Raw genomic sequence first — 24,178 nt, 5'->3', positions numbered from 1 at the left:
AGCCAATAAGCAGGTTAATATTAGCCTACTACTACCAGTAGTAGTAGTAATAATAATCAGAAGAATAATAATGATGATAGTAATAATAATAGGCTAATAGCAGCGGTTTTACAGTGTAGATTGTGTGTAAAACAATTGAGTATCTCTACTAAATCTGTCCAAAAGTGGGAAAATTATATATATATAAAAAATATATATTATATATTCCGGTTCTTGTTCGTTATTTGATTTTTTTGATTTTTTTTTTTAATGTTTACTACATTCACTCATATCCTGTGCATCTCCCCCGAATTAGATACTTAGGCAGAATTTTCATTGTCTGTCATTCAAATCCTTGGGCTTTTTTTCCTTTACTTTATCCCTGGGTTTGTAAACAGTATATACAATATAAAAAAAAAACCCCACAGAGATTCTTGAAAATAATCATAGAGAACTGAAAAATTATCAATTTTATCATGTATTGATAGGTACATACATGTCATATCTGCAGTATCATCTATCCTTTAAACAATAAAAAGGCCCTTATATGACATCACAGCATGTCTCTCTGTCTGCAGCAACATAGTATAAGACATAATAATAATAAAAGCTAATGAGAGAGAGAGAGAGAGAGAGAGAGCTCCTTACTCCTCCTCTTCTTCTTCTGGATTAGTGCATCTCTGTGCCACTTTTATGGCGTTAGAGCACGTTGCCGGGCAATCCGCGGATTAATTACGCGCGTGACATGCTATATAGCCTGCGGAAGAAGCTTTGATTCCGTGTTAAGTGTACCCTAGGTGCATATGAGGCGTCTGCACCAGATGTTGGTAACCTCCATCTTGACACAATGCTTTAAAGATGTGGACAATATATTCTATTAGTTGTATACACGTTCAATGTAGCAAGATTTGCATTGATTCATAAATACGTTGTATAAAGTGATGAATCATTTTATGATACTGTGAAAGCTGTCGATAGAAAAGGTCAAAGAATGCATGCATGTGCAGTGTTGTGTTTACAGTCCTGTAATCGGTGTAAGCTGCTTGCAAGGCTCATAGACAGGAAATGAACAAAAACACACATGTTTGTTTATATGTGTGTGTGTGTGTGTTTGTGGCTTATTGCATCCATCACTGTGTGTGTGTAACGGATGCAGTCAGGTGATGGTGGGGGTAAATAATACAAGGTCATCACAATAACATTTGTGTGGGTGTGTGTGAGAGGAAAAAAAAGGGGGGGATGAAAGCTTGGATGCAGGGAGGGTGGTATCCAGAGCGAGGGATGCTGAGGGAGAACCGATGGTATATTCATAGCAGCAGCCGTATTTATAGCCGCCCGGAGGAGAGAAACGCGGTGGGCGTGGTCTTGTGTGGCTTCATGAGGCAGAGAGGCAGGGAAACGGGAGGAGCCGAGCATCTCTGGTGCGAGCAGGGAGGCTATTTAGCGTATTTGATAGGAGAAGGAAGAAAAAAAAAGGAGGGAGGGCTGTTTTTGAGTCTGAGATGTGTGTGTGAGAGAGAGAGAGGAGGGGGGAGGAAAAGGGGGAGGGATGGAGAGTGAGAGTACTGAGAGAAATCTGTCAGATTCAAACACACGTCTCTCTCTGTTGCTGTCTGTGCCATGAAGAGAACGAGGGATGGGAGGAGAGATCTGAGGAAAAGATAGAAAGAGCCAGCACAAAGTGAGGTAGGCAACGCTGACACCCTGTGTGTGTGTGTTTATGTGTGTGTGTTTCTGTCTTTATTTACATTGTGTACCTGCAAAGTGAATGACTTTATATTTATTTCTATACTTCAGTGGTTTATAGCTGACACGTGCTGACTCTTAAGGGTACCCATTATGTAATATGTGTGCATGATCTTCACTGTGTGTGTGTTTGTGTGTGTGTGTATATAGGCTTTGGTGGTGTTTTTTGTGGCCATTGTGTGGAGCAGTGCCACGGTCTCTCATTGGTCACAGGAGGTGATTTATGGCAAGTGTAAATAGAAGCCAACACACCGCATCATCCTTCAACGGCATCGTCCCCGTCTAGAATTTTAGCTGTTGACGACACAAAGTAAGCATCGACAACACAGACGACTGGGATTCATTGTCTGTTTCTGCGTTGCAGTGCAATAAAAAACACTGTTATGGGTCGTAAAAATAATATATTTTCTTTCCAACCCAAAATAGAGAAAAGAACGAAGACGTAAATAGATTCCCTTGTTGCAATTTACACTCACAAGTCGAGATTTAGGGCTGCACAACAATGCGGTGCCCCAAGCCAGTTGGCTGTTCAGTGCCTTGCTCAAGGACAAGAAGTGACCTGGTCTCTATCCAGCAACTGGTTCCAGTTTACATATGTCACGTTGACATGCGGCCCTCCAGTCCAAAGCCAAGTCCTTTTACTGTAGATTGGAGTGGCTCGTGGAGCCGTGTACAACTGTGTAGCACCCAAAAAGGGTTTGATCCTGCAACAGTGCGGCCTCAAACCATTAGACTGTGACAGTGTTCAGGAAATTAACTAGCATCTTTCAAGCAGTCCGTCCTTAGGGACATCTGCCACCCCACAGTGTTAGGGCAATTCTGCAACTGTGACCTGACCCAGAGCAGTTAGTGGAGGGCAACTAGACAGTGTTTGGGAAATGAACTAGCATGTCTCTAACCTGTCTGTAGGGGGTCGGTCCTAATTTTCAATGTTTACATAACAGTTTTGAACCACAAACCCCGTCTTTTGGAACGAACATGCATCACCCCATAGTGTTGTGAGGTTAAGTAGCGAACGAATTACAGGAACATTGGGTATTTAATGCCTTGCTCAGTGGTACATATGCCTTTCTCACTTGCAGTGAGTCTCAAACCTTCAATCTTGTCCTTACAAACTAATCAACTGCCATCCCACAGTGTTGTGAGGTTAAGTAGTGAACAAATTGCAGGAACATTGGGTATTTAATGCCTTGCTCACTGGTACATTGGCATTTCTTGTGGGTAATTTCTATATTTCTCACTCACAGTGAGTCTCAAACCTTCAACCTTGTCCTTTGTACAAACTGAACAACTGCCATCCCACAGTGTTGTGAGGTTAAGTACTGAACTAATTGTTGGAACATTGGGTATTCAATGCCTTGCTCACTGGTACATTGGCCTTTCTCACTCACAGTGAGTCTCAAACCTTCAACCTTGTCTTTACAAACTAAACAACTGCCATCCCATAGTGTTGTGAGGTTAAGTAGTGAACAAATTGCAGGAACATTGGGTATTTAATGCCTTGCTCAGTGGCACATTGGCATTTCTTGTGGGTAATTTCTATATTTCTCACTCACAGTAAGTCTCAAACTACTGCACTTTGGACATTTTTTAAACATCACCTTCAGCTATGCCTTCCACAAACATAAACACTGTAAATGATCCTCCTTTTTTGGGCTGCCTTCAGTAGCATTCTGCTGCTGTGCCAAAGCACTGACAGGCATCTGGTAAGATGGAAGAAAAATATCCCTTCCAAATACGAAGCTCTTTGCTTTTAATTTTGTCAATTTTATTACAAATGTTTGACGTCATCCCCGTGGTGTGTGTTCAGTCTGTGATAGTGAACGATTATTAGGTCAAGGTCAAGGTCGAATGTATTTATATAGCACATTTGCAACAGTTAACTGCCCAAAGTGCTGTAAAAAGTAAAAACAGTGCACAGACTAATGACGAGTGGTTAGCGCGCAGGCCTCACAGCAAGTGGACCCAAATTCAATTCCACCATCGGCCATATCTGTGTGGAGTTTGCATGTTCTCCCCGTGCATGTGTGGGTTTTCTCCGGGTACTCCGGTTTCCTCCCACATTCCAAAAACATGCTAGGTTAATTGGCGACTCCAAATTGTCCATAGGTATGAATGTGAGTGTGAATGGTTGTTTGTCTATATGTGCCCTGTGATTGGCTGGCGACCAGTCCAGGGTGTACCCCGCCTCTCGCCTGAAGACAGCTGGGATAGGCTCCAGCATACCTGCAACCATAGTAAGCACAAGCGAATGACATCAGGCATTCAACTTTGATATGTTTTATAGGATAGTAAAACTTAAAATGATAATAATAATTAATAATAATAAAACATGCAGATTTTGTTGCCATATTTTGTGGCTTTAAAAAAAGAAGTAAATATGTTCTTAAAAAGAGATTATACATGGTCAAGAGTGAGACCAGCCTTATTATATCTGTATCATGGTGATATGCTCAGTGAGCTGTTGCAGAGATGTATGGGTAAAAGGCAACATCAAGGAAAGCACACTGCCTTTAGAGCATGCTCCCTTGGGGACCCTTAAAGGCTTCCTAGCAGACAGGAGATGGAAGTTTATTGCTGTAAACATTTCCCACCCCCTACACATCCACTCTCCATGCCATGCCTTTTAAGAACATCTCATCGGTAAGAGATGTGGGTGACATCTCAGTGACCTAACCGTACAAAGAGGCATCTGATCACACATTTCAGAAATAATTAGGAAGTGAGATCATTTATCCTGCATGCATCAGAACTTTATTGTCATTTGGTGGGAGTAGGCAGCTGTTTGAGGCAATGCAGCTGCAGGGAAGCACATTTCAACATGTTCTCATGTGTATTCAGTGTTATGACACACTGGATGGCTAGCCTTGTGCAAACACCTGCTCTTCTCCGATACGCTGCATTGAAAAGTGGCAAAATATTGGGGAAAAATATCCTGGGAAAAATATTTTCCAAAGGATAAAAATGTGAACTTTGTCTATGTGCACGTATGCACTCCATACAATGTCAGGGAGTGCATAACTGTATCAATCTTAAAATGACTATAATTTTCTACAAAACGTGTACCCAATTAAATGGTTTATAAAAAGCTAACCCTCATTGTGCCCACAATCCAACTAAATTAGGTTTGACATTCATGTCTTACAACCAGTGGCGTCATTAGGCCTATTTTAGGGGGATTCAGGCACCCGAAAATGTTCTTAAGCCACCCTAAATAATTTGATAATTTTTCTAGATTTTTTTATATTTTTTTTATATTTTTTTCTAGATTTTTTTTTTTTTTTACAAAAAAATCTCTGACAAATTTCATATAATCGGGAAAAAGCAGGCTAATAAGCAGGCTAATACTAGCCTACTACTACTACAAGTAATAGTAGTAATAATCAGAAGAAGAATAATGATGATAGTAATAATAATAGGCTAATTAATAAAATAATAATGATTATTATATAATTGATCACTGCCCACTGGACAGAATGGTTGCAGAGCTTGAGCAGCGGTTTTGCAGTGTAGATTGTGTGTACTTGTGTCAATTTAATGGTTCTTAAGCCCCACTAAATAATTTTATATTTTTTATTGATTTTTAAAATTAATGTATTATTATTATTATTATTATTATTTTACAAAAGAAATTTTATATAATAGGGCAAAAGCAGGCTAATACTAGCCTACTACTAGTAGTAGTAGTAATAATCAGAAGAAAAATAATGATGATAGTAATAATAATAGGCTAATTAATAATATAATAATGATTATTATATAATTGATAGTTGCAGAGCTTGAGCAGAGGTTTTGCAGCGTAGATTGTGTGTACTTGTGTACATTTAATGGTGGCCTAAAACAATTGAGTATCTCTACTAAATCTGTCCAAAAGTGGGAAAGTTATATGCCGGTTCTTGTTTATTATTTGTTTTTTGGATTTTTTTTTATGTCTACTACATTCATTCATATCCTGTGCATCTCCAGGGGGCTAAGCCACCCCTGTCCTCAGAACCAAGTGACACCCCTGCTTACAACACAAGTACAAGTACAAGTTTGGTATAGTTCCTTGTCAGGAGATACTATCAACCAAAAACATGCTCTTTCCATCTTACAACATATCCTGTGTTACATCTGACATCACTTTTTCTTCAATTAGAAGAACAAATCAGCTTTCTGTTCACCAGAAGAAGACCATAGGATACTTTCCTAAACCGACTATAAATTCTCCACCGACAATGTCCTTTTTTTTTTTTTTTTATTTCTCCCCAGAATTATTAAGTCCCTCACACTTTCTCTCCTCTCCCAGACAGATCTTTTACTCGGTTCTGTGCCGATTAAGGACATGCGCTGATGAAGGCCTCCGAGGCTCCTCCAAGGTCTCGGTGTCCTCCGCAGAGAGGGAAATCATTCCCTCATTTATTCACTGTAATTCTCCATTAACTTTTCAATTGCTTTCTGTAGCTGTGAGCTTTGAACCGCAGGGGGGGGGGATAAAATTGAAGCTTTTTAATCAGAATAGTAAAAAATACTTTGCTGCGAGTTTCATGTTCCACTCATTGATATAGTGTGACGCTTCCTGTCACGCTGGCACACTTAGATGCTCATTGCAGAGTAGCGGAAACCTGTTGAGACACAGGATGTGGCAAGTGTAAATATATATATATATATATTTTTTTTTTACAGTGTGAGGTTGTCTGTGCCTACTTCTCTATAAAAAAAAAGTACTTTACAGTGTAAGATTACATATTTTTAGCCCGTATTTATCCTTTCATACCTCAATTTTGCAGGATGTGAAAAACGGCTGTTGAGTTAATTACAAATTAATACAAATAGAGTCTGTGGAATTTGGACTATACTACTAAACCTGCCCAAAAAGAACATCATACCATGTGACTAAGAGCATATTGTGACTAATACCATCTTGAATTTGCTCGTTTTCTTCTCCATGGACATCCCCGACCTTGCGGCACTGAATGTCTTTCATTACTGTTGTTACTCATCACCTCTCATCATCCCATCCCCCACCCCCCTCCGTTCCTCCTCCGTCATCACCCTCTTCATCACAGTGTCCTGCCACTGTCCATTCAGTGGCTTGGCCCCCCCATCAGACTGTCCCCTCCTACTAAATATCACTTCTTCCATGTCACTGTCCCTTTCGCTCTTGTTGCCCTGGCCTCAATTGCTTCCTCGCTCTCTCATTTTCTCATCGGGCTCACCATAAATCTCCCTCTCTTGCACCCAGCTGTCCCCTTCCTCTCGACATGATCCCCTCTTCTTTCTATCCCAGGCCAATCCAGCCTATTGATCGACAACCCATGGACACATCCGGCCGATCTACGCTGATGATGCCGCTGCGTTGTGTGCAGCTGTAGGTCAATTAAACGGCCATTGGGGGAAAGGTCACAGACCGTAGAGACCGTGCGGGGCCCTGTGGTTGGAAGGTTAAAGAAGAAGAGGTCGTTGGGAAGAGACGAGCAAAGATGATGACAGCACATGGAAAACTGAGGAGGGAGAAGGGCAGTCTGGCCGAGTATGAATCCCAGATGAAAGGTGAGTGACAGTGCATGCTTTTGTCACGGACACACTAAAACACTATCTTTGTGTTGTACAATATCAGCAATAACAAGCGTAATGATCATTAAATGGGTTTTGAATATGCAAATTACTTTTCAGTCATTTTTTGTTTATTCATAGTGCAATATTTTATTAATATTCACATACTACGGTCACATCTGGAACCAATTAACTGCGATAAATGCGATTGTATTACTCATGGCTGCACGGTGGTCGAGTGGTTAGCACGGAGGCCTCATAGCTAGGAAACCCGAGTTCAATTCCACCCTTGGCGGAGTTTGCATGTTCTCCCCGTTGTTTGATCTAGAGACAGTGCCAATGAGGAAAAAACAGGTAGCAGAACTGGAGGTAGCAGATATGATGATGCTGATGTTCTCATTGGGAGTGACCAGGATGGATAGGATCAGATTGCATATTCTCCCCATCCATGCGTGGATTTGCATGTTCTCCCCGAGCATGCGTCGGTTTCCTCCCACATTCCAAAAACATGCTAGGTTAATTGGCGACTCCAAATTGTCCATAGGTATGAATGTGAGTGTGAATGGTTGTTTGTCTATATGTGCCCTGTGATTGGCTGGCCACCAGTCCAGGGTGTACCCCACATCTCGCCACCCGGAGACAGCTGGTATAGGCTCCAGCACCCCCGCGACCCTCGTGAGGAAAAAGTAATGAATGAGGTAGAAAATGAATGAATGAATGATCATTAAATGGTTTTTGAATATGCGGATTACTTTTCAGTCATTTTTTGTTCATTCATAGTGCAATATTTTATTAATATTCACATACCATGGTCGCATCTGGAACCAATTAACCGCGATAAATGAAGGCCGATTGTATTACTCATGCCTGCACGGTGGTCGAGTGGTTAGCACGGAGGCCTCACAGCTAGGAAACTCGAGTTCAATTCCACCCTTGGCGGAGTTTGCATGTTCTCCCTGTTGTTTGGTCTAGAGACAGTGCCAGTGAGGAAAAGACAGGTAGCAGAACTGGAGGTAGCAGATATGATGATGCTGATGTTCTCATTGGGAGTGACCAGGATGGATAGGATCAGTTTGCATGTTCTCCCCATCCATGCGTGGGTTTTCTCCGGGTACTGCGGTTTCCTCCCACATTCCAAAAACATGCTAGGTTAATTGGCGACTCCAAATTGTCCATAGGTATGAATGTGAGTGTGAATGGTTGTTTGTCTATATGTGCCCTGTGATTGGCTGGCGATCAATCCAGGGTGTACCCCGCCTCTCGCTCGAAAACAGCTGGTAGCTGGGATAGCCTCCAGCACCCCCTGCAGTAGAAAATAAATTAATGAATGACTATTTTGACAACATGCGTGTGACTGTCCTTGTGCGTGTAACGTGATTTGGAGCTTCCCGATGAGCCGTGTAAAACGTTCCATCTCAATAACCCTTGTAAGACATTATTTAATGGAAGCCAACACATGAATCAATATTGACATCACACACACGCAGTGTGTACTTTATGTGTGTGTGTGTTTTATATGCTGGGTTTCGGAGGGAGCATTCCATGGCTCACTGGCTGTGTACTGTACTACAAGGATGTATTTATAGTCAGTATTAGCAATGCTGTCTGCTCTCATCCAGTCAGCTCGGGGCTGTGTATGCCCCAAAATGAAAGGAAGAAGGAAAAGGAGAGATGGGGTAGGGAGGATGTGAAAGCTGGCTATGAAAACTGAAGCATAGACAGTTTTGATCGGAGACAATGATGACTTTATTGGCCTTTTCAAATCTCATGTGCAGCACCAGGCCATGCTGAGTTTGCTCACTCGAGTCGAATATGAGGTTATTTTGGGTTAGTATGAGTTAGCAGAGTGGAAGTAATTGCTCCATGGAACACAGTCAGACACAAATGACTTTTATTTGTTTATTCCCCCTGAAACAGAGTCTATGAATAAATAGCATATGACTAAACAACTGTTTGATTATTTACTTTTCATTGCCATGCAAATTTAGAGTCATTAATGGAGCCAATAATAGCTATAGCTAATATAATATAAAAATATTAGCTAAAAGTACTGTAATTGACCTCAATTGTCTACATATACAGTCCCCCTCTTTTCCCCGCACTCCCGCCTTTGTTTTCTTTTTTCCATTTCTATCCCCTCCTGCTCCTGTCTGGTCGCTCCAAATTTGCAACAAAACATCATTAATTCATTCATTCATTTTCTACCGCTTATCCTCATGAGGGTTGCGGGGGTGCTGGAGCCTATCCCAGCTGTCTTCAGACGACAGGCGGGGTACACCCTGGACTGGTGGCCAGCCAATAACAGGGCACATAAAGACAACCATTCACACTCACATTCATACCTATGGACAATTTGGAGTCGCCAATTAACCTAGCATGTTTTTGGAATGTGGGAGGAAACCGGAGTACCCGGAGAAAACCCACGCATGCACGGGGAGAACATGCAAACTCCACACAGAGATGGCTGAGGGTGGAATCGAACTCGGGTGTCCTAGCTGTGTGGCCTGCGCGCTAACCACTTGTCCAAAAATTTGGTTCAAGATGCCACGAAGTAGGTGGCAATGCCTTACAACAAAACATCAAATGAAAAAAAATAAAATAATAATAATAATTCATATAGCAGGTAAGGTGTAGCTTACACTTGTCCCTGGCAGAGCAAATCTGCTTAGCAAAATCCTAATTGGAACATCCCTCATTATTATCATTGTTATATATTCACATAACATTAGTGGTTTATTTGGTCTCCAAATTTGTTGATAATATTGTTTAATGTCAATATGTGTGACAAAAAAAAAAATTAAAAACACATTTAAAAAATGTAGTTTGTCCAGTCATATTTTGTACGGTTGTTAAAATCGGTCACTGATAATTATCGGCCCAATATCAGCATAAAAATGGGCGATATTGGTATCGGGATCTACTAAATTGAGCTCAGTCAGTTCAATATGTGGGTCTATGGTTATTATCACAGTTCCGTTCCGGTTTCATTTATGGTGTCAGTGTTTTAACATTTGTATGTTGTTGTGTCTTAGACCTGCGGGCCCAGCTGACTGACCAGATCAAGATTTTGGACTCCCAGGTGGAAGTGAAACAGCAGCAACTCTCAGACCTGTCAGAATTCCTCCGTCGACGGGGGGATATCGAAGCAGAATACGCACGCGCTCTGGATAAACTCACCGAAAGGTTCACGCACAAGACTAAGAAGTGAGTATGCAATATATGGTATAAATGCGTTCTTGGTCATAAGGAGTTGTCGTGAAGATGACGCCCTCCGTTCTCCAGGAAGGAGCAGTGGGGCCAGTCGGTATGTCAAGTCTGGTCCGTTTTGCTCACTCAGACGCGTTTGGAGAGTCGCGAGCATTCGGCGTTGGGCGACACCTGCTGTAATATGCTAACACAGCATTTAGCGCACAGTACGGAGGACTCGCATCGACTACACAAACGGGTGAGTGAGACTTTTATTTCATTTACTTTGCGCCTCTCCACAAGTAAAGGCTGCAGATGATGTCATGTCAAAGATGACCTATGACCTTTCGGATATGAAATGCCGTCACTTGTCCATAATCGGTTCAAAGGTTCCAGAGGTATTGCTAGCAAGTAAACAGCAGAGCAGCGCTTAGCGGAGGGTAGAAAGTTTATATATAAAGAAGTCTGTCCCTCTGTGACATCACAAAGGGGCAGTTAGACCACGCCTTTTGAAACAGAGTATTTTGAGCCATCCTAAACTTCTTTCAAGGCTCATTACAAACATAATAGATCCTCTTTAAATTAATGAATTTGCAGCTGTGAATGTGCAGTTATCCACTATATGTTTTTTTGTGTACTACTACTAGAGCAAAGAGGTTGGAATCCAAATGCAGGATGAGCTACTTAAGGTCACCACTGAGCTGCAAACCGTGAGCATTTCTCATTTTTGTCCTCAATGATTAACAACGCAAATAATGTAACCATGACGATCGACAAGGATGATGACATGCACATGTGTTACATGGTGATGAAGGCTTTGAAAACGTACAACCAGTACCACACCGACTGCCTGATAGCCGAGGGCAAACTGAAGGAGGCTGAGCGTTTAGAGGAGAGACACACGGGCAAGTCTGCTGAGCTCGGCCTCGGCCAATCAGGAGGACAGAGGCGGAGCTCTGTCAAGAAGATGGAGAGATTGATGGAGAAGGTGAGTTTGTATTTATTGGCATGAGAGGGAAAAATATCCTTCACTGAATAGTATTTAAAACAATTTTCTTTGCACATGTGTGCAGAGACATGGCAGAGTGCAGGAGACCCAGCTAAAATGCACCAAAGCCCGCAATGATTACCTGCTCAATCTTGCTGCAGCCAATGCAGCGATGAACAAGTACTACCTGCAAGATGTCAGCACTCTCATTGATGTAAGAAACAACCATTCCACTATCATTCATCACATCGATGTCATTCATGCTTTCTGTGTTCCTCTGACCAGTGCTGCGACCTGGGTTTCCATCCGTCTGTGGAGAGAGTCATGAAGTGCTACTTGGCCAGCAGGTGGCGCATCCAGAAGACTGAAGAGGCGGGGCTTAAACAGCTGGAGTCTGCCGTGACGTCACTGGACCAGGGCGGAGACAGAGATGCGCTGCTTCAGCAGCACGACTCTGCCTTCTGTCTCCCCTTTAGGTTCAACTACCACCCTCATGAGGGCGACCAGGTAGCAAGTCTCTATGAAAACAACATACCATTACATTTGATTGGCATGTCATGTTTGACTGTGTTAATTAAGGTGTGCGAGGTGAGTGCGGAGAGCCAGGTGAGGTATGAACTGGAGACCAGATTTCAGCAGCTTCAGTCTCGACTAGCTGCTGTCACATTGGAAACAGAGGAGGTGAGATGACCTTCGCTAATCTATAATTCATACATCCATACTATCCTAACCCAACAACAACAATCTATCCAACCTTATGTTATCCATATTGCAGGTCAGTAAAACACTCAAAGCGACACTGACCGCCCTGCTGGACTGTATGTGTGACAGCGACTGCAACCCCTCACCTGACGTGCCCAGCAGCCTATCGCACGAGCCCCCTGGAGGAGGCGCCACAGCCCCAAAACTTGCCCTTGCCAAGCGTCGAGCCAATCAGCAAGAGACTGAGACATACTATTTTACAGTGAGTAAATACATACAGTAAGTATCCTGTAAAAGAAATGACCACCGTAAAAGAGAATGATTTTTTTCTTTCCAATTTCTCATGTACTCCAAATCATTATTTTAGTTTAGTTTACTTTAGTTTCATTTAGTTTACTTTAGTTTACTTTAGTTTACTTTAGTTTACTTTAGTTTACTTTAGTTTTATTATTATTCATTTGATGTTTTGTTGTAAGGCATTGCCACCTATTTTGTGGCATCTCGAAATTTTTGGACGAGTGGTTAGTGCGCAGGCCTCACAGCTAGGAGACCCGAGTTCAATTCCACCCTCGGCCATCTCTGTGTGGAGTTTGCATGTTCTCCCCGTGCATTTGTGGGGTTTCTCCGGGTACTCCGGTTTCCTCCCACATTCCCAAAAACATGCTAGGTTAATTGGCGACTCCAAATTGTCCATAGGTATGAATGTGAGTGTGAATGGTTGTTTGTCTATATGTGCCCTGTGATTGGCTGTACCCCGCCTCTCGTTCGAAGACAGCTGGGATAGGCTCCAGCACCCTCCGCGACCCTCGTGAGGATAAGCGGTAGAAAATGAATGAATGTTCTCATTGGGAGTGACCAGGATGGATAGGATCAGGAACAAGTACATCAGAGGGGCATTACATGTTAGAGGCCTTGGAGATAAAGTCACAGAGGCCAGACTGAGATGGTTGGGACATGTCCAGAGGAGAGATAGTGAATATATTGGTAGATGGATGCTGCACTTGAAAACACTTTATTAATGTATTTGTTTATTTACTTACTTATCTAATATTATTATAAATATGTATTACATGCAAGTGTTTTTTTTTGTTATAGAAAGTAAAGGAGTTCCTCACCAGTAGCTCTCTGACTTCCAAACTTCAAGCCAAACATGATCTACTCCATGATGCCATACAGAAAGGTACTTTTACACCACATCACAAAGCCTAACCACACTTTAAAGCTGTGAAAATCATTTTTTTATGTTTCTTTTCTCCAGCGGAGGCAGTCAACACAGACCCCTCCAGGTAAAAAAGCATCTTCATTGGGAAAAGTAAAAGTGTGACTGAAAGAGGCATGGAGGGAGGAGAGCACTGAGGCCATTTTGAGCCATATTCCATTACATAACAAACCGTTTTTTTTTTTTTCAATGGGGACTGCTGCAGTGGAGTGTGACTAATAGCTGCAATTAGCAAGCATCATTACAGTCTGTGTTAATACCCACAAACAAAAATGCCAATGTTACACTTCATTATGTACTTCCCAGAATTCACTATGCTCACTCGGCACGCATACGGAAGTCCAGACCTGTTTCCCAATTTTGCCACACACTCTTCACCACAGATATACTGTCCTACATGCAGGTAACACAAATGCACAAATGGATTGTTTTTGTTTGCTGCAGACCTGCACACACTGCCCCTGACTCTGCAGGTATTGTCACGCTTATGGCTTATTTATGGTCCTTTCAATCCATTTCCCCTCTTTTATTCGTTTCCCCTCTTCTAAAAAGGGATTAAAATGTGCTTGTGTCTCCATTGCCTCCTCTCTCTTGCGACTCTTTTCGCTTTTGTGTGTGTGTGCTTATGTGCACTTGCACCACTGCTTTTAAATCTTTAGTCCTTTTTCTTACCTCTGCTGTTTCTCTTTCTGCTGTGCTTTGCTGTAGAAGAAGAAGAAGAATGTCTCGCACACAGGTACCAAACTCTTATCTAGAGGTGCGACCATTCAGGACAAATGAGGTCATGACCTCTATCAGATTTAACCAGAATTTTATGTTAAAAGCATTCAAGAGAAAGGAATCTCGCCCTGGCCACTGCGTTAATATTTATTTTATTCATTTCAATACATATTATATTTGAAACATATATTTTGTAAGTATGATATTTTATTAATGTATTCTTAAGTATGTTATAAATGCATCTTATTAAGAGTTTCAGCTAAAATGAAAGTAAAGGTATACAAAACTGTAGTGAGACCAGCGATGTTGTTTGGTCTAGAGACCAAAGTGCCACTGAGGAAAAGACAGGTAGCAGAAATGAGGATGCTGATGTTCTCATTGGGAGTGACCAGGATGGATAGGATCAGTTGGCATGTTCTCCCCCGTACTTGGGTTTTCTCCAGGTACTCCGGTTTCCTCCCACATTCCAAAAACATGCTAGGTTAATTGGCGACTCCAAATTTTCCATAGGTATGAATGTGAGTGTGAATGGTTGTTTGTTTATATGTGCCCTGTGATTGGCTGTACCTCGCCTCTCACCCGAAGACAGCTGGGATAGGCTCCAACACCCTCCGTGACCCTTGTGAGGATAAGCGGTAGAAAATGAATGAATGAATGTTCCTCACCAGCAGCTGAGGTTGTCATTGGGAGTGACCAGGATGGATAGGATCAGGAATGAGTACATCAGAGAGACATTACATGTTAGAGGCCTTGGAGATAAAGTCACAGAGGCCAGACTGAGATGGTTCAGGCATGTCCAGAGGAGAGATAGTGAACATATCAGTATCAGTATCAAGGATGCTGCACTTGAAAACACTATTAATGTAGTTTTTCTTACAAGGTGACATTGTTTATTTACTTACTCATCTAATATTATTATAAATATGTATTACATGCAATTAAATCTTCGCCCCAGAACATGTCTGGTGCTCTCTGCAGTTGAATAAATAAACACCCCCATTAGAAAATGTGGCCGTTAAAGTTCCAGTTTACTATTTGTGCATTCATAAGTTGGAACACTTTTGAAAATAAATGAAACATTTATGAACAATAAAAAAAAAAAAACCTGTCCTGATTTAATTACGGACTCCCAGTAGGATTTCAACCTTCACATTTTGCTTATTCCTCATTCCTCTCTTCATGTTGCACCTTATTTGCACATTTTGTTTTCTACCACGGCTGTAGTGATACTGTAGATTTCATTCCTCACATCTTCTGACTCTAAAATTCTCTTTTCTCTCAACCAGAGCTCCGGCCAGCAGATCCCTGTGGTGGTTGAGAGCTGCATCCGCTTTATAAACCTTCACGGTGAGACCATTTTTCATGACATTAGCCATAAACCATGCTGAGATAGCTTCTGTCGTGATGTCAGACATTGCTGTGTGGCCCTTAAGTTGGATGACAAAGATGGAACCCTTCTGTTCTCTTTCAGTGCAATGTCGTCCCTACTAGACCAACATAGGGAGACGTCATATATTTCACTATAAAAGTGTACTTTATACAACATACTAAGGTGGCCAGAAATATTTCGGTATTGAACAAAGCAAAATTTGTTCTCAATCAGAAATCACTCCACACTCTTTATTGCTCTCTGGTTCTACCATATCTTACTTATTGTGTGGAAATATGGGCTAATAACTATAAAAGCAATCTTCACTCGCTAAATGTACTGCAAAAAAGGTCAGTAAGGATAATTCATAATGCCGCCTACAGAGAACATACTAACTCCTTATTTCTAAAATCACAAATACTTCAACTTGCTGATATAGTTCATCTTCAAAAAGCTAAAATAATGCATAAGACTAAAAATAACCAATTCCATAAAAATGTCATCCAATACTTCTCTACAAGAGAGAAGAAATATGATCTCAGGGAAGAACTACATTTGAAACACTTATATGCTAGGACTACGTTAAAAAGCCATAGCATTTCAGCATGTGGAATCAAACTATGGAATGGATTGAGTAAGGAAGTCAAACAATGCACAACGATGAGCCAATTCAAGAAACAATACAAGCAGTTGATGTTTGCTAAATACAAGGATGAAGAGTCTTGAACCAGTCATGATGTGCTATATATATCACTATATTGACACTTACTATGGTACCCACTATGTCATTGGATGGTCATATCACCTCCTACTTCGGTACGGGGCACAAAAAATTAAAAAAATAATAAACAAAAAAAACTTAAACTATATTAGGAAAGCAGGAAGTGAACAAATGTAACAGTTACTGATTGTGTAACAATTTATGACATTATGTCATTGTATGGTCATACCACCTTGTACTTTGGTACGAGGTAAATTATTAAAAAAAAAACTTCAACTGTATTAGGAAAGCAGGAAGTGAACAAATGTAACAGTTACTGATTGTAAAAGTACCAGATGGAGGGGTAGGATTTAATAAGCTTTGCTTCTTCCTACTCCTTTTGGACGTGTGGAACTGTGAACTGATTATGTGATGCATTCAATTGTAATCTGATGCATGTTCAAATGAAATAAAACCATTACCATTACTTTCTTCCTATAAGTGTTTTTGTGTTCCAGGTCTCCACCATGAAGGTATATTCCGAGTTCCTGGGTCACAGAGAGAAGTTAATCTGATCAAGGATGCATTTGAGCAAGGTAAATCTGACATAAACATAACACAAACACAGAAAAAGCAATTGGGTTTTATATTGGGTCATACGCTTCCTGCACCCCCCCATATAGGAGAAGACCCTTTGTCAGACAGCGAGTGTGATCTGGACTCTGTGGCTGGGGTGTTGAAGCTTTACTTCAGGGGCCTTGAGCCTCCTCTTTTCCCCTATGACAGCTACCTGCCTCTGCTGGAGTGTGTCCGTAAGACCCTTCTTGTCTCTTTGTCGCCAGACATGCTTCCATTGTGTTGTTTATATACTACTTATGCATACTGAAATGTGTTTTCACCTCCTTATTCCACATGTAGTTGCTAGTTCTTTCCTTTTCCTCCCTCAATTTTTATATTTTTTAATCCCACAAATTCAGAAATCGAGAGCATTACAGAGAAAGCTGCACAGATTAAGGCAATTGTCTCCGCCTTCCCACGGCCTCTCCTCATTGTGATGCGATACCTGTTTGCGTTCCTCAATCAGTGAGTTGACATGTGTTTCTGGTCAGCTAGTTCTCATGAGATTATTTATAGTTGTCTGCATTTTTTTTGGTGTTATTGCACTTTTGGTTTTTTTTCTCATAATATTCTAATTTTATTCCTTTAAAATTGTGATTTTCAATTTCATAATATAGAAATTTTATTATTTCAATATTATAACTTTTTCTTGTACTATAATGCTATTAATTTTGCTGAAATTGTTATTTTTCTCTAGTACAAATACACTTTTATTCTTAAAAAAATAGGATAATATTGTTATACGATGTGTATTCCCACATTTACAGACAAAAATGACAAAAACTTAACTCTTGTAAAATTATAAATTTCTCAGTATACATTTATTCTCATAAAAGTGTGATCTTTTGAATTTATAGTCACAATTCCAAAGTTATTTATAGTATTATTATGGTGTTATTGCACTTTTATTTGTTTTTTCTCATAATATTCTAATTTTATCCCTGTAACATTGTGATTTTTTTCATAATATAGACATTTTGTTATTTCAATATCATACCCTTTTCTTGTGCTATTATGCCTTTAATTTTGTTGAAATTGTTTTATTCTTATAAAAAAAATTATAAAAAATAGGATAATATTTGTATTCCCACATTTAAAGACAAAAATTACAAAAACTCTTGTAAAATTATAGATTTCTCAGTATACATTTATTCTGATATGATTTTTTTCATAATATAGAAATTTTATTATTTCAATATTATACCTTTATGTTGTGCTATTTTTTATTTTGTTGAAATTGTTATTTTTCTCTCATAAAAATACACTTTTATTCTCATAAAATAGGATAATATTTTTATACGATGTGTATTACCACATTTAATGACAAAAACTTAATTCTTGTAAAATTATAAATTTCTCAGTATACATTTATTCTGATGTGATTTTTTTCATAATATTGAAATTGTTTTTTTTCTCTCATTTAAAGACAGTAAAACGGGGAAAAATGAGTTTCTGGTCGGCTAGTTCTCATGAGATTATTTATAGTTGTCTGCTGCAGACCATGTTTTTCTCACTGCAACCATTTGTGCACAAAAAAAAACAGTGTCAATTCAGCGCCTCGACTATCTTCTCATGAGAACGTGTTGACCCATGTGGGACATTATCATCTTTCCCCCCTCCTCCGCAATGGTATTACAATGGCATTTTTGCATGTTTCCCCCCAGCGTGACGCAGTACAGTGACGAGAACATGATGCAGCCCTACAACCTGGCCGTTTGCTTCGGACCCAGCCTGCTGAGGGGACTTGATTCAGACGATGCTGTCGCTAGGCAGCCACAGGTCAATGACCTTGTCAAAACCATGATCCTGCAGCATGACATCATCTTCCCCAGCCAATCAGAATTGCCTGGTCCCATCTATGAGAAGCACATGACTCTTGAGCAGGAGTACTGGTGAGCGTTTTTTTTTTTCCTGACTTCTTCTGTGTGACATGAGTGAATGATATTTAATATCCAATTGGAGAGGATTTAAAGTGTGTCAAGCAGCTTCTTTTTTTGGATTATCCTCTGGCTTATTAAGTGAATTTGATGCCACATCAAAGTATTTTCTGCAAGCACTGCCAAAAGAGTGTTAGGAATTGATAGTGTTAATGTATGCTATACGTCGTAACTTCGCTTTCTTGCTGCTTCAAGTCTCCTCATGGATAAAATCTACCAACCATGTTTTTGGTCACTAGGTGGTGCATTCATGTGACTTGATTTTCCTGCAGTATTCTAGTATTGTTATTATATTGTTTTTCAATTAACACATTAATGTGCCTTATTAATTAATGTTCACTTTGTGGCTTGTCTGCAGTGAACCAATCACAGAGGAAGGAGATGGAGAGCCTGAGCACATGCCCAGTGAGGATGGTGAGGAGAACAAACACACACACACACACACACACACACACAAGGGAAACTCACATCACTCCCCACACAAATGAATATGAATGTGTGTACAGAATGGGAAGCTGTGGCAATATTCGACTATGTGGCGAGGTCGCCGGCGGAGCTGTCGTTCAAGCAGGGAGAACTCCTCATTCTTCACAGCAAGGCCTCGTGTGATTGGTGGAGGGGCGAAGCTGGAGGGGTCAAAGGACTGATCCCACACAAGTACATCAGCGTGCTGGAAGGGTGAGCTATAATATACTGTAATAACATAATGCAACCTAGTGATCAAAAATAGATTAATTAGATCAATAATTAATTAATCTCTTGACAGCACTAATTTTCAAATAAACCTTTTTATTGTGCTCCCGCAGTCCAGAGAAAGGGAAAAGAGACGAAGGAGGAGGAGGAGGAAGCACCGGAAATCTAACAGTAGAGGATCCCCATACAGAGAACACGGTTCGGTATGAACAAATACATTATACCTCCATTACACAGATAACGACACATAAACAAGCACCAGATGGATTTAGCAAGTAGGTGTCCAGTACAGTAGGCGTCCAAAAAGTTCTAAAGTTCCCTAGTGTGCCTTATGACAGGATGCGAGTAAACAGCGACGGCGCTTCGTTGCCAGGGCGACAGAGAGGCAGCGATGGGAGTCCTGGTCGAAAGCCGCCAACCTCCCCGGCTACAAGACATCTGCCTGTGTAAGATTGATACACATCTTACACACAATAAGCGTCATGACAGGAGTGTAGAGGTTGGATTAGCTTGGTAGCATTTAGCTTTGGCTTATACATCAGTCTATTGCCATAAATTGAACTCCACAGGTTTTATCAGCTGTAGCTCCACAAAACCACACAGGAGAGCGTTTTGTTTGTATGGAAAAAATATTTAAAAAATCTCCAAGTGTATTTCTAAGAATAGAAACAAAATAGCTGGCTAGCACAATAGTTTTCAAATAACTAAAAATAGACAAAAGAGGTAAGAAAACCGTATGCCTTCTAAGTCTCACGTGCTAAATGTGAACCAAGAAGTATCAGTATCTGCTCGATGCACTCTTAAAGGGGAAGTACACTTTTTAACAACGTATACAAAATCTTATAAAAACATGAATTCCAATTGACCTTTAAACATTATTAACTATTATATGAAGTTAAAAATGAAATTATGAATTATTACACTTCTTTGCACTTATATAATTATAATAATTAATATATAATTCATATATATGTAATATATATATTAATATAATAATAATACACTATATCCCATTGCTTTAATGTTGTTGTTTGATGCTTTTGTATTGTATATATTGTACATATTTACTGTATTGATATTTGTAATTTTATATAACGTTGTTCTTATTTTCTCCACGTTTATTTCCAAGAATACAAACAAAATAGCTGGCTAGCACAATAGTTTCCAAATATCTAAAAATAGACGAAAGAGGTAAGAAAACCGTATGCCTTCTAAGTCTCAAGTGCTAAATGTGAACCAGGAAGTATCTGTATCTCTTAAAGGGGAAGTACACTTTTTAACAACGTATACAAAATCTTATAAAAACATGAATTCCAATAGACCTTTAAACATTTTTAACTATTATATGAAGTTAAAAATGAAATTATGAATTATTATAATTATATATATAATATATATTATATATAATATATATTAATATCATAATAATATCATAATAATACACTATATCCCATTGCTTTAATGTTGTTGTTTGATGCTTTTGTGTTGTATGTATTGTACATATTTACTGTAGTGATATTTGTAATTTTATATAACGTTGTTTCAGCACTCCCCTCTCCCATCAAAGTGCTTTTGCTCTTTGTTCAGGCTGCATTTGTAAATAAGAATTTGTTCTTAAATAGCTTGCCTGCGTAAATAAAGGTTTTTTTTTTTTTTATTAAAATAATTGAACATGCCCCTCATCAACAACTTCAATCACATGACCAGGTCCAACTACAATCTGCACCTCTGCCTCTACTATGAGCATTTTTTTTGTTGTTGCTTGTCTCTCAGGTCTCAGGAGCGAAGACACACTCTGGACACTGTGAGACAGGCTGGGTTCAAACCCGTGGAGAGACCTGCATTTGCTCAGCCAGATAGGACTAGTGCTGTTGACAAGGTAGGAGGTGTTTTTCTCACGTTTGTAAATAGTAACACACTCAGGCTGTCTTCCGAGAAGAACACTAATTGTTTGTCATCTCAGAGGCAACCAATGCATTATGACTCGGGGTGTAACAATTCATCCAATAGAAGCTGGATTTTTCCTCATATGTGTCCTGATATTAATTTGCTTGTGTCTCTTTCTGGCCCTCAGGACATGATCAGTCGCCAGATGAACTCGGTGTTCAAGGAGCTCCTGTCTCGCCAGCCTCCCATGCAAGCGCCTACGCTCGGCGCCGTGGCTCCCCCCGCTTCTCTTCCTCCTTCTACTTCTTCCTTAACTTCCTCTCCCCTCCCTCAAGCGGCCCCTACTGCCAAAAAAGTGGGCTTCGGTATCCGAGGACGAGCCCTTTTTCGGCCGGTGGACTGAGATTGGATGGGTGATTTAATGCTGTTGTTGCATTCTGGGAATATCTTGGTTTGTTTTTAGGATAAATGTATATATATTTACTAGGGGTGCAACAATACATGTATTTCACGGTTCGATTTGATATGTTAGTGTTGCGGTTCAATACTTTTTCAATACAAAAAATAAATGCCTTTGCCTTTTTTAATTTGAATTGTATTTAAATTATACAAATATAACACCATGAACTATTTACAATTTTCATATTCGCAACTGAACTAAACTGAACTCTTTTCACTTCCTGATTGTTGCGGATTAGGTATTGCATTTAAATGGGAAAGATGCAAGCCGTGCTCCTATGTGGCTACTTGTGGCTGTTTTTTTCCGCTAAAAACTGCACCAAACATGCTCTCTTCTATTGTGGAGTTGCATCATCACCTCTTTGTGCCTCTCCTGCAAAAAGATGTATAAATACGTCTTTGGGAGCAAGCGGCTGGGTTGAAAAAAAATGGTGAATCAGTTAATTAATTCAATAATTAGTACATTTTACATGGATGTAAACACAAAAATAACTTAAATGAAAGGCCCACTTCAAAACAAAAACAGTGGTATAGGTTAAATACTAGGTTCTAGAAGGAATCTTGTAATGGGGCTGAAGTGTACGCAGCATGTTCTGAAAAGAAAAAAGGGTCACATAAAACTGCGTATCAGTTAAATCCACTTGCGAACCATGACACCATCCTCGAATGGCTCGATACAGATACATGTATTGTTGCACCCCTAATATTTACGTCTGTGCCATCTCATAGTACCACATGGTGCTGTATTGCAGTATGTCTTGCAGTGTGTTTTACAGCTTCTCTTTGCTCTTTTCATTTCTAAATGTACATACAGGTCTATTTTTTGGACTCCTCATTTGGAGAATCAGGGATGTGTTGTCAATGAAGGTGAATTAGAGCCACACTGAAAAGACCAAAATATTATATTATGTATTACTATTAGAATAAGGGTGTGTTTTTGCAAATAATAACTTTCTTCTCATAAAAACTCAGACTTTATTGCCATATTCCCACTTACACTGTATGTATAATTTAAACTTCACTCACTTAAAAAAAAATTCTCATATTACAATTAATGTATGCCCACCTCTTGCCCAAAGATAGCTGGGATAGGCTCCAGCATACCCACAACCCTATTATATTATGAATTAGATCTCATAAAATAACAAATATTTTCTTCTGATTATACAACTTTTATTTCTGTAACATTAGTTTTTAAAAACAATAATATTACAACATTAGATGGGGTAGGCTCCAGCTCACCCCTGATCCTAATGAGGAGAAGCGGTATAGAAAGTTGCATCACTTTTTGGCTCAATTTTTTTTCTGGTGCTATTGCACTTTTATTCTCATAAAGTTGTGTTTTTTTGTCATAATATTCTAATTTTATTCCTGTAACATTGTGGTTTTTTTTCATAACATTGAAACTTCAATATTATACCTTTTTCTTGTGTTATTATGCCTTTATTTTTGTTGAAATTGTTATTTTTCTCTCGTACAAATACACTTTTATTCTTATAAAAATAAGACAATATTTTTATATGATGTGTAGTCCCACATTTAAAGCCAAATATGTTGTATTATTACAACTTAATTCTTGTAAAATTATCAATTTCTCAGTATACATTTATTCTCATAAAATTGCGATCTTTTGATTTTATAGTCACAATTCCAAAGTTATTTATAGCATTATTATATTATTATATCAGTGTGGCTCTAATACTCCTCTGTAATAAACAGCGATAATGCTTTTAAACATGTCAACAAAAGATATACACTGCTCTTCAGTGGCAGATTTGACAAGGTTCATTGTTATGTGAGTTAAAGAGGGGAAAAAAGGAGTGCCTCCATGCTTTCTTTTCACTTTTTTTTCTACAACATGTGACTTAAGAGATGTTAGCGTTGACATTGCAGTATTTAATAGTAGCATGCAGTGATTAGACAAACTCAAGAAGATGATGATGACATTCCCTTTCATATGTGACACATAGCCTACAAGGCAAAACTCAGGGCTTTGCAGCGTCAAGATGGGCTAAACTCAGGTTTGCCTTTGGAAGATTTCATAAGTCAGTTGATTTTGCTTGGATGTACAAGAGCCTCAACTGCCCTCACGTCAAGAGGACAAGTCATGTGACCTCCTCTGATTGAAACTGTGAATCCTGCCGCAAAGTTTTGAAAACTCACTCTGATCTGCTAACATTGGTGCGATTCAAGAGGGTTTGAGATGGTTTTACATTATGTCCCCCTTTCTGTTGCGTTTAAGTAGAAACATTAAGGTGAAACATTCAGTTTGTTTTACATAATTGGTTTGGACTTCATTGGTAATGTCACTAGATTTAAAGTATCAACGTATACATGTGATTAAAAAAAGAACATATGATGACAATAAAGGATGATGGAGTGATGAATTTTAAGGTTTTGTCCTCATTTTTGCCTCATTTTAAGTATATACTGAAAAACA

General features: G+C 39.5%; 1 protein-coding gene across 2 annotated transcripts; it reads left to right on the top strand.

Moving 5' to 3' along the window:
• Positions 1-1,521: 1,521 nt before the first annotated feature.
• On the top strand, positions 1,522-24,125 carry LOC131137384 (SLIT-ROBO Rho GTPase-activating protein 3-like). 2 transcript variants are annotated; one of them, XM_058085284.1, is made up of 24 exons: positions 1,522-1,665; positions 6,995-7,257; positions 10,293-10,464; positions 10,543-10,705; positions 11,094-11,156; positions 11,261-11,434; positions 11,520-11,648; positions 11,720-11,941; positions 12,014-12,115; positions 12,210-12,398; positions 13,232-13,316; positions 13,395-13,422; positions 14,064-14,091; positions 15,362-15,422; positions 16,663-16,740; positions 16,828-16,956; positions 17,122-17,227; positions 18,427-18,654; positions 19,058-19,113; positions 19,206-19,377; positions 19,506-19,595; positions 19,731-19,838; positions 21,166-21,271; positions 21,467-24,125. In XM_058085284.1, exons 2-24 carry the CDS (start codon positions 7,188-7,190, stop codon positions 21,680-21,682), a joined length of 2,775 nt encoding a protein of 924 aa, XP_057941267.1. In that variant the 5' UTR covers positions 1,522-1,665; positions 6,995-7,187; the 3' UTR covers positions 21,683-24,125. The 2 variants fall into 2 exon arrangements, with proteins under 2 accessions (XP_057941267.1, XP_057941266.1); XM_058085283.1 differs by lacking the exon at positions 14,064-14,091 and adding an exon at positions 13,662-13,758.
• Positions 24,126-24,178: the final 53 nt, after the last annotated feature.

This window comes from Doryrhamphus excisus, chromosome 10 (assembly GCF_030265055.1).
Source record: "Doryrhamphus excisus isolate RoL2022-K1 chromosome 10, RoL_Dexc_1.0, whole genome shotgun sequence".
Classification (NCBI taxonomy): Eukaryota; Metazoa; Chordata; class Actinopteri; order Syngnathiformes; family Syngnathidae; genus Doryrhamphus; species Doryrhamphus excisus.
This window is presented reverse-complemented; position numbering and strand designations above follow the sequence as displayed.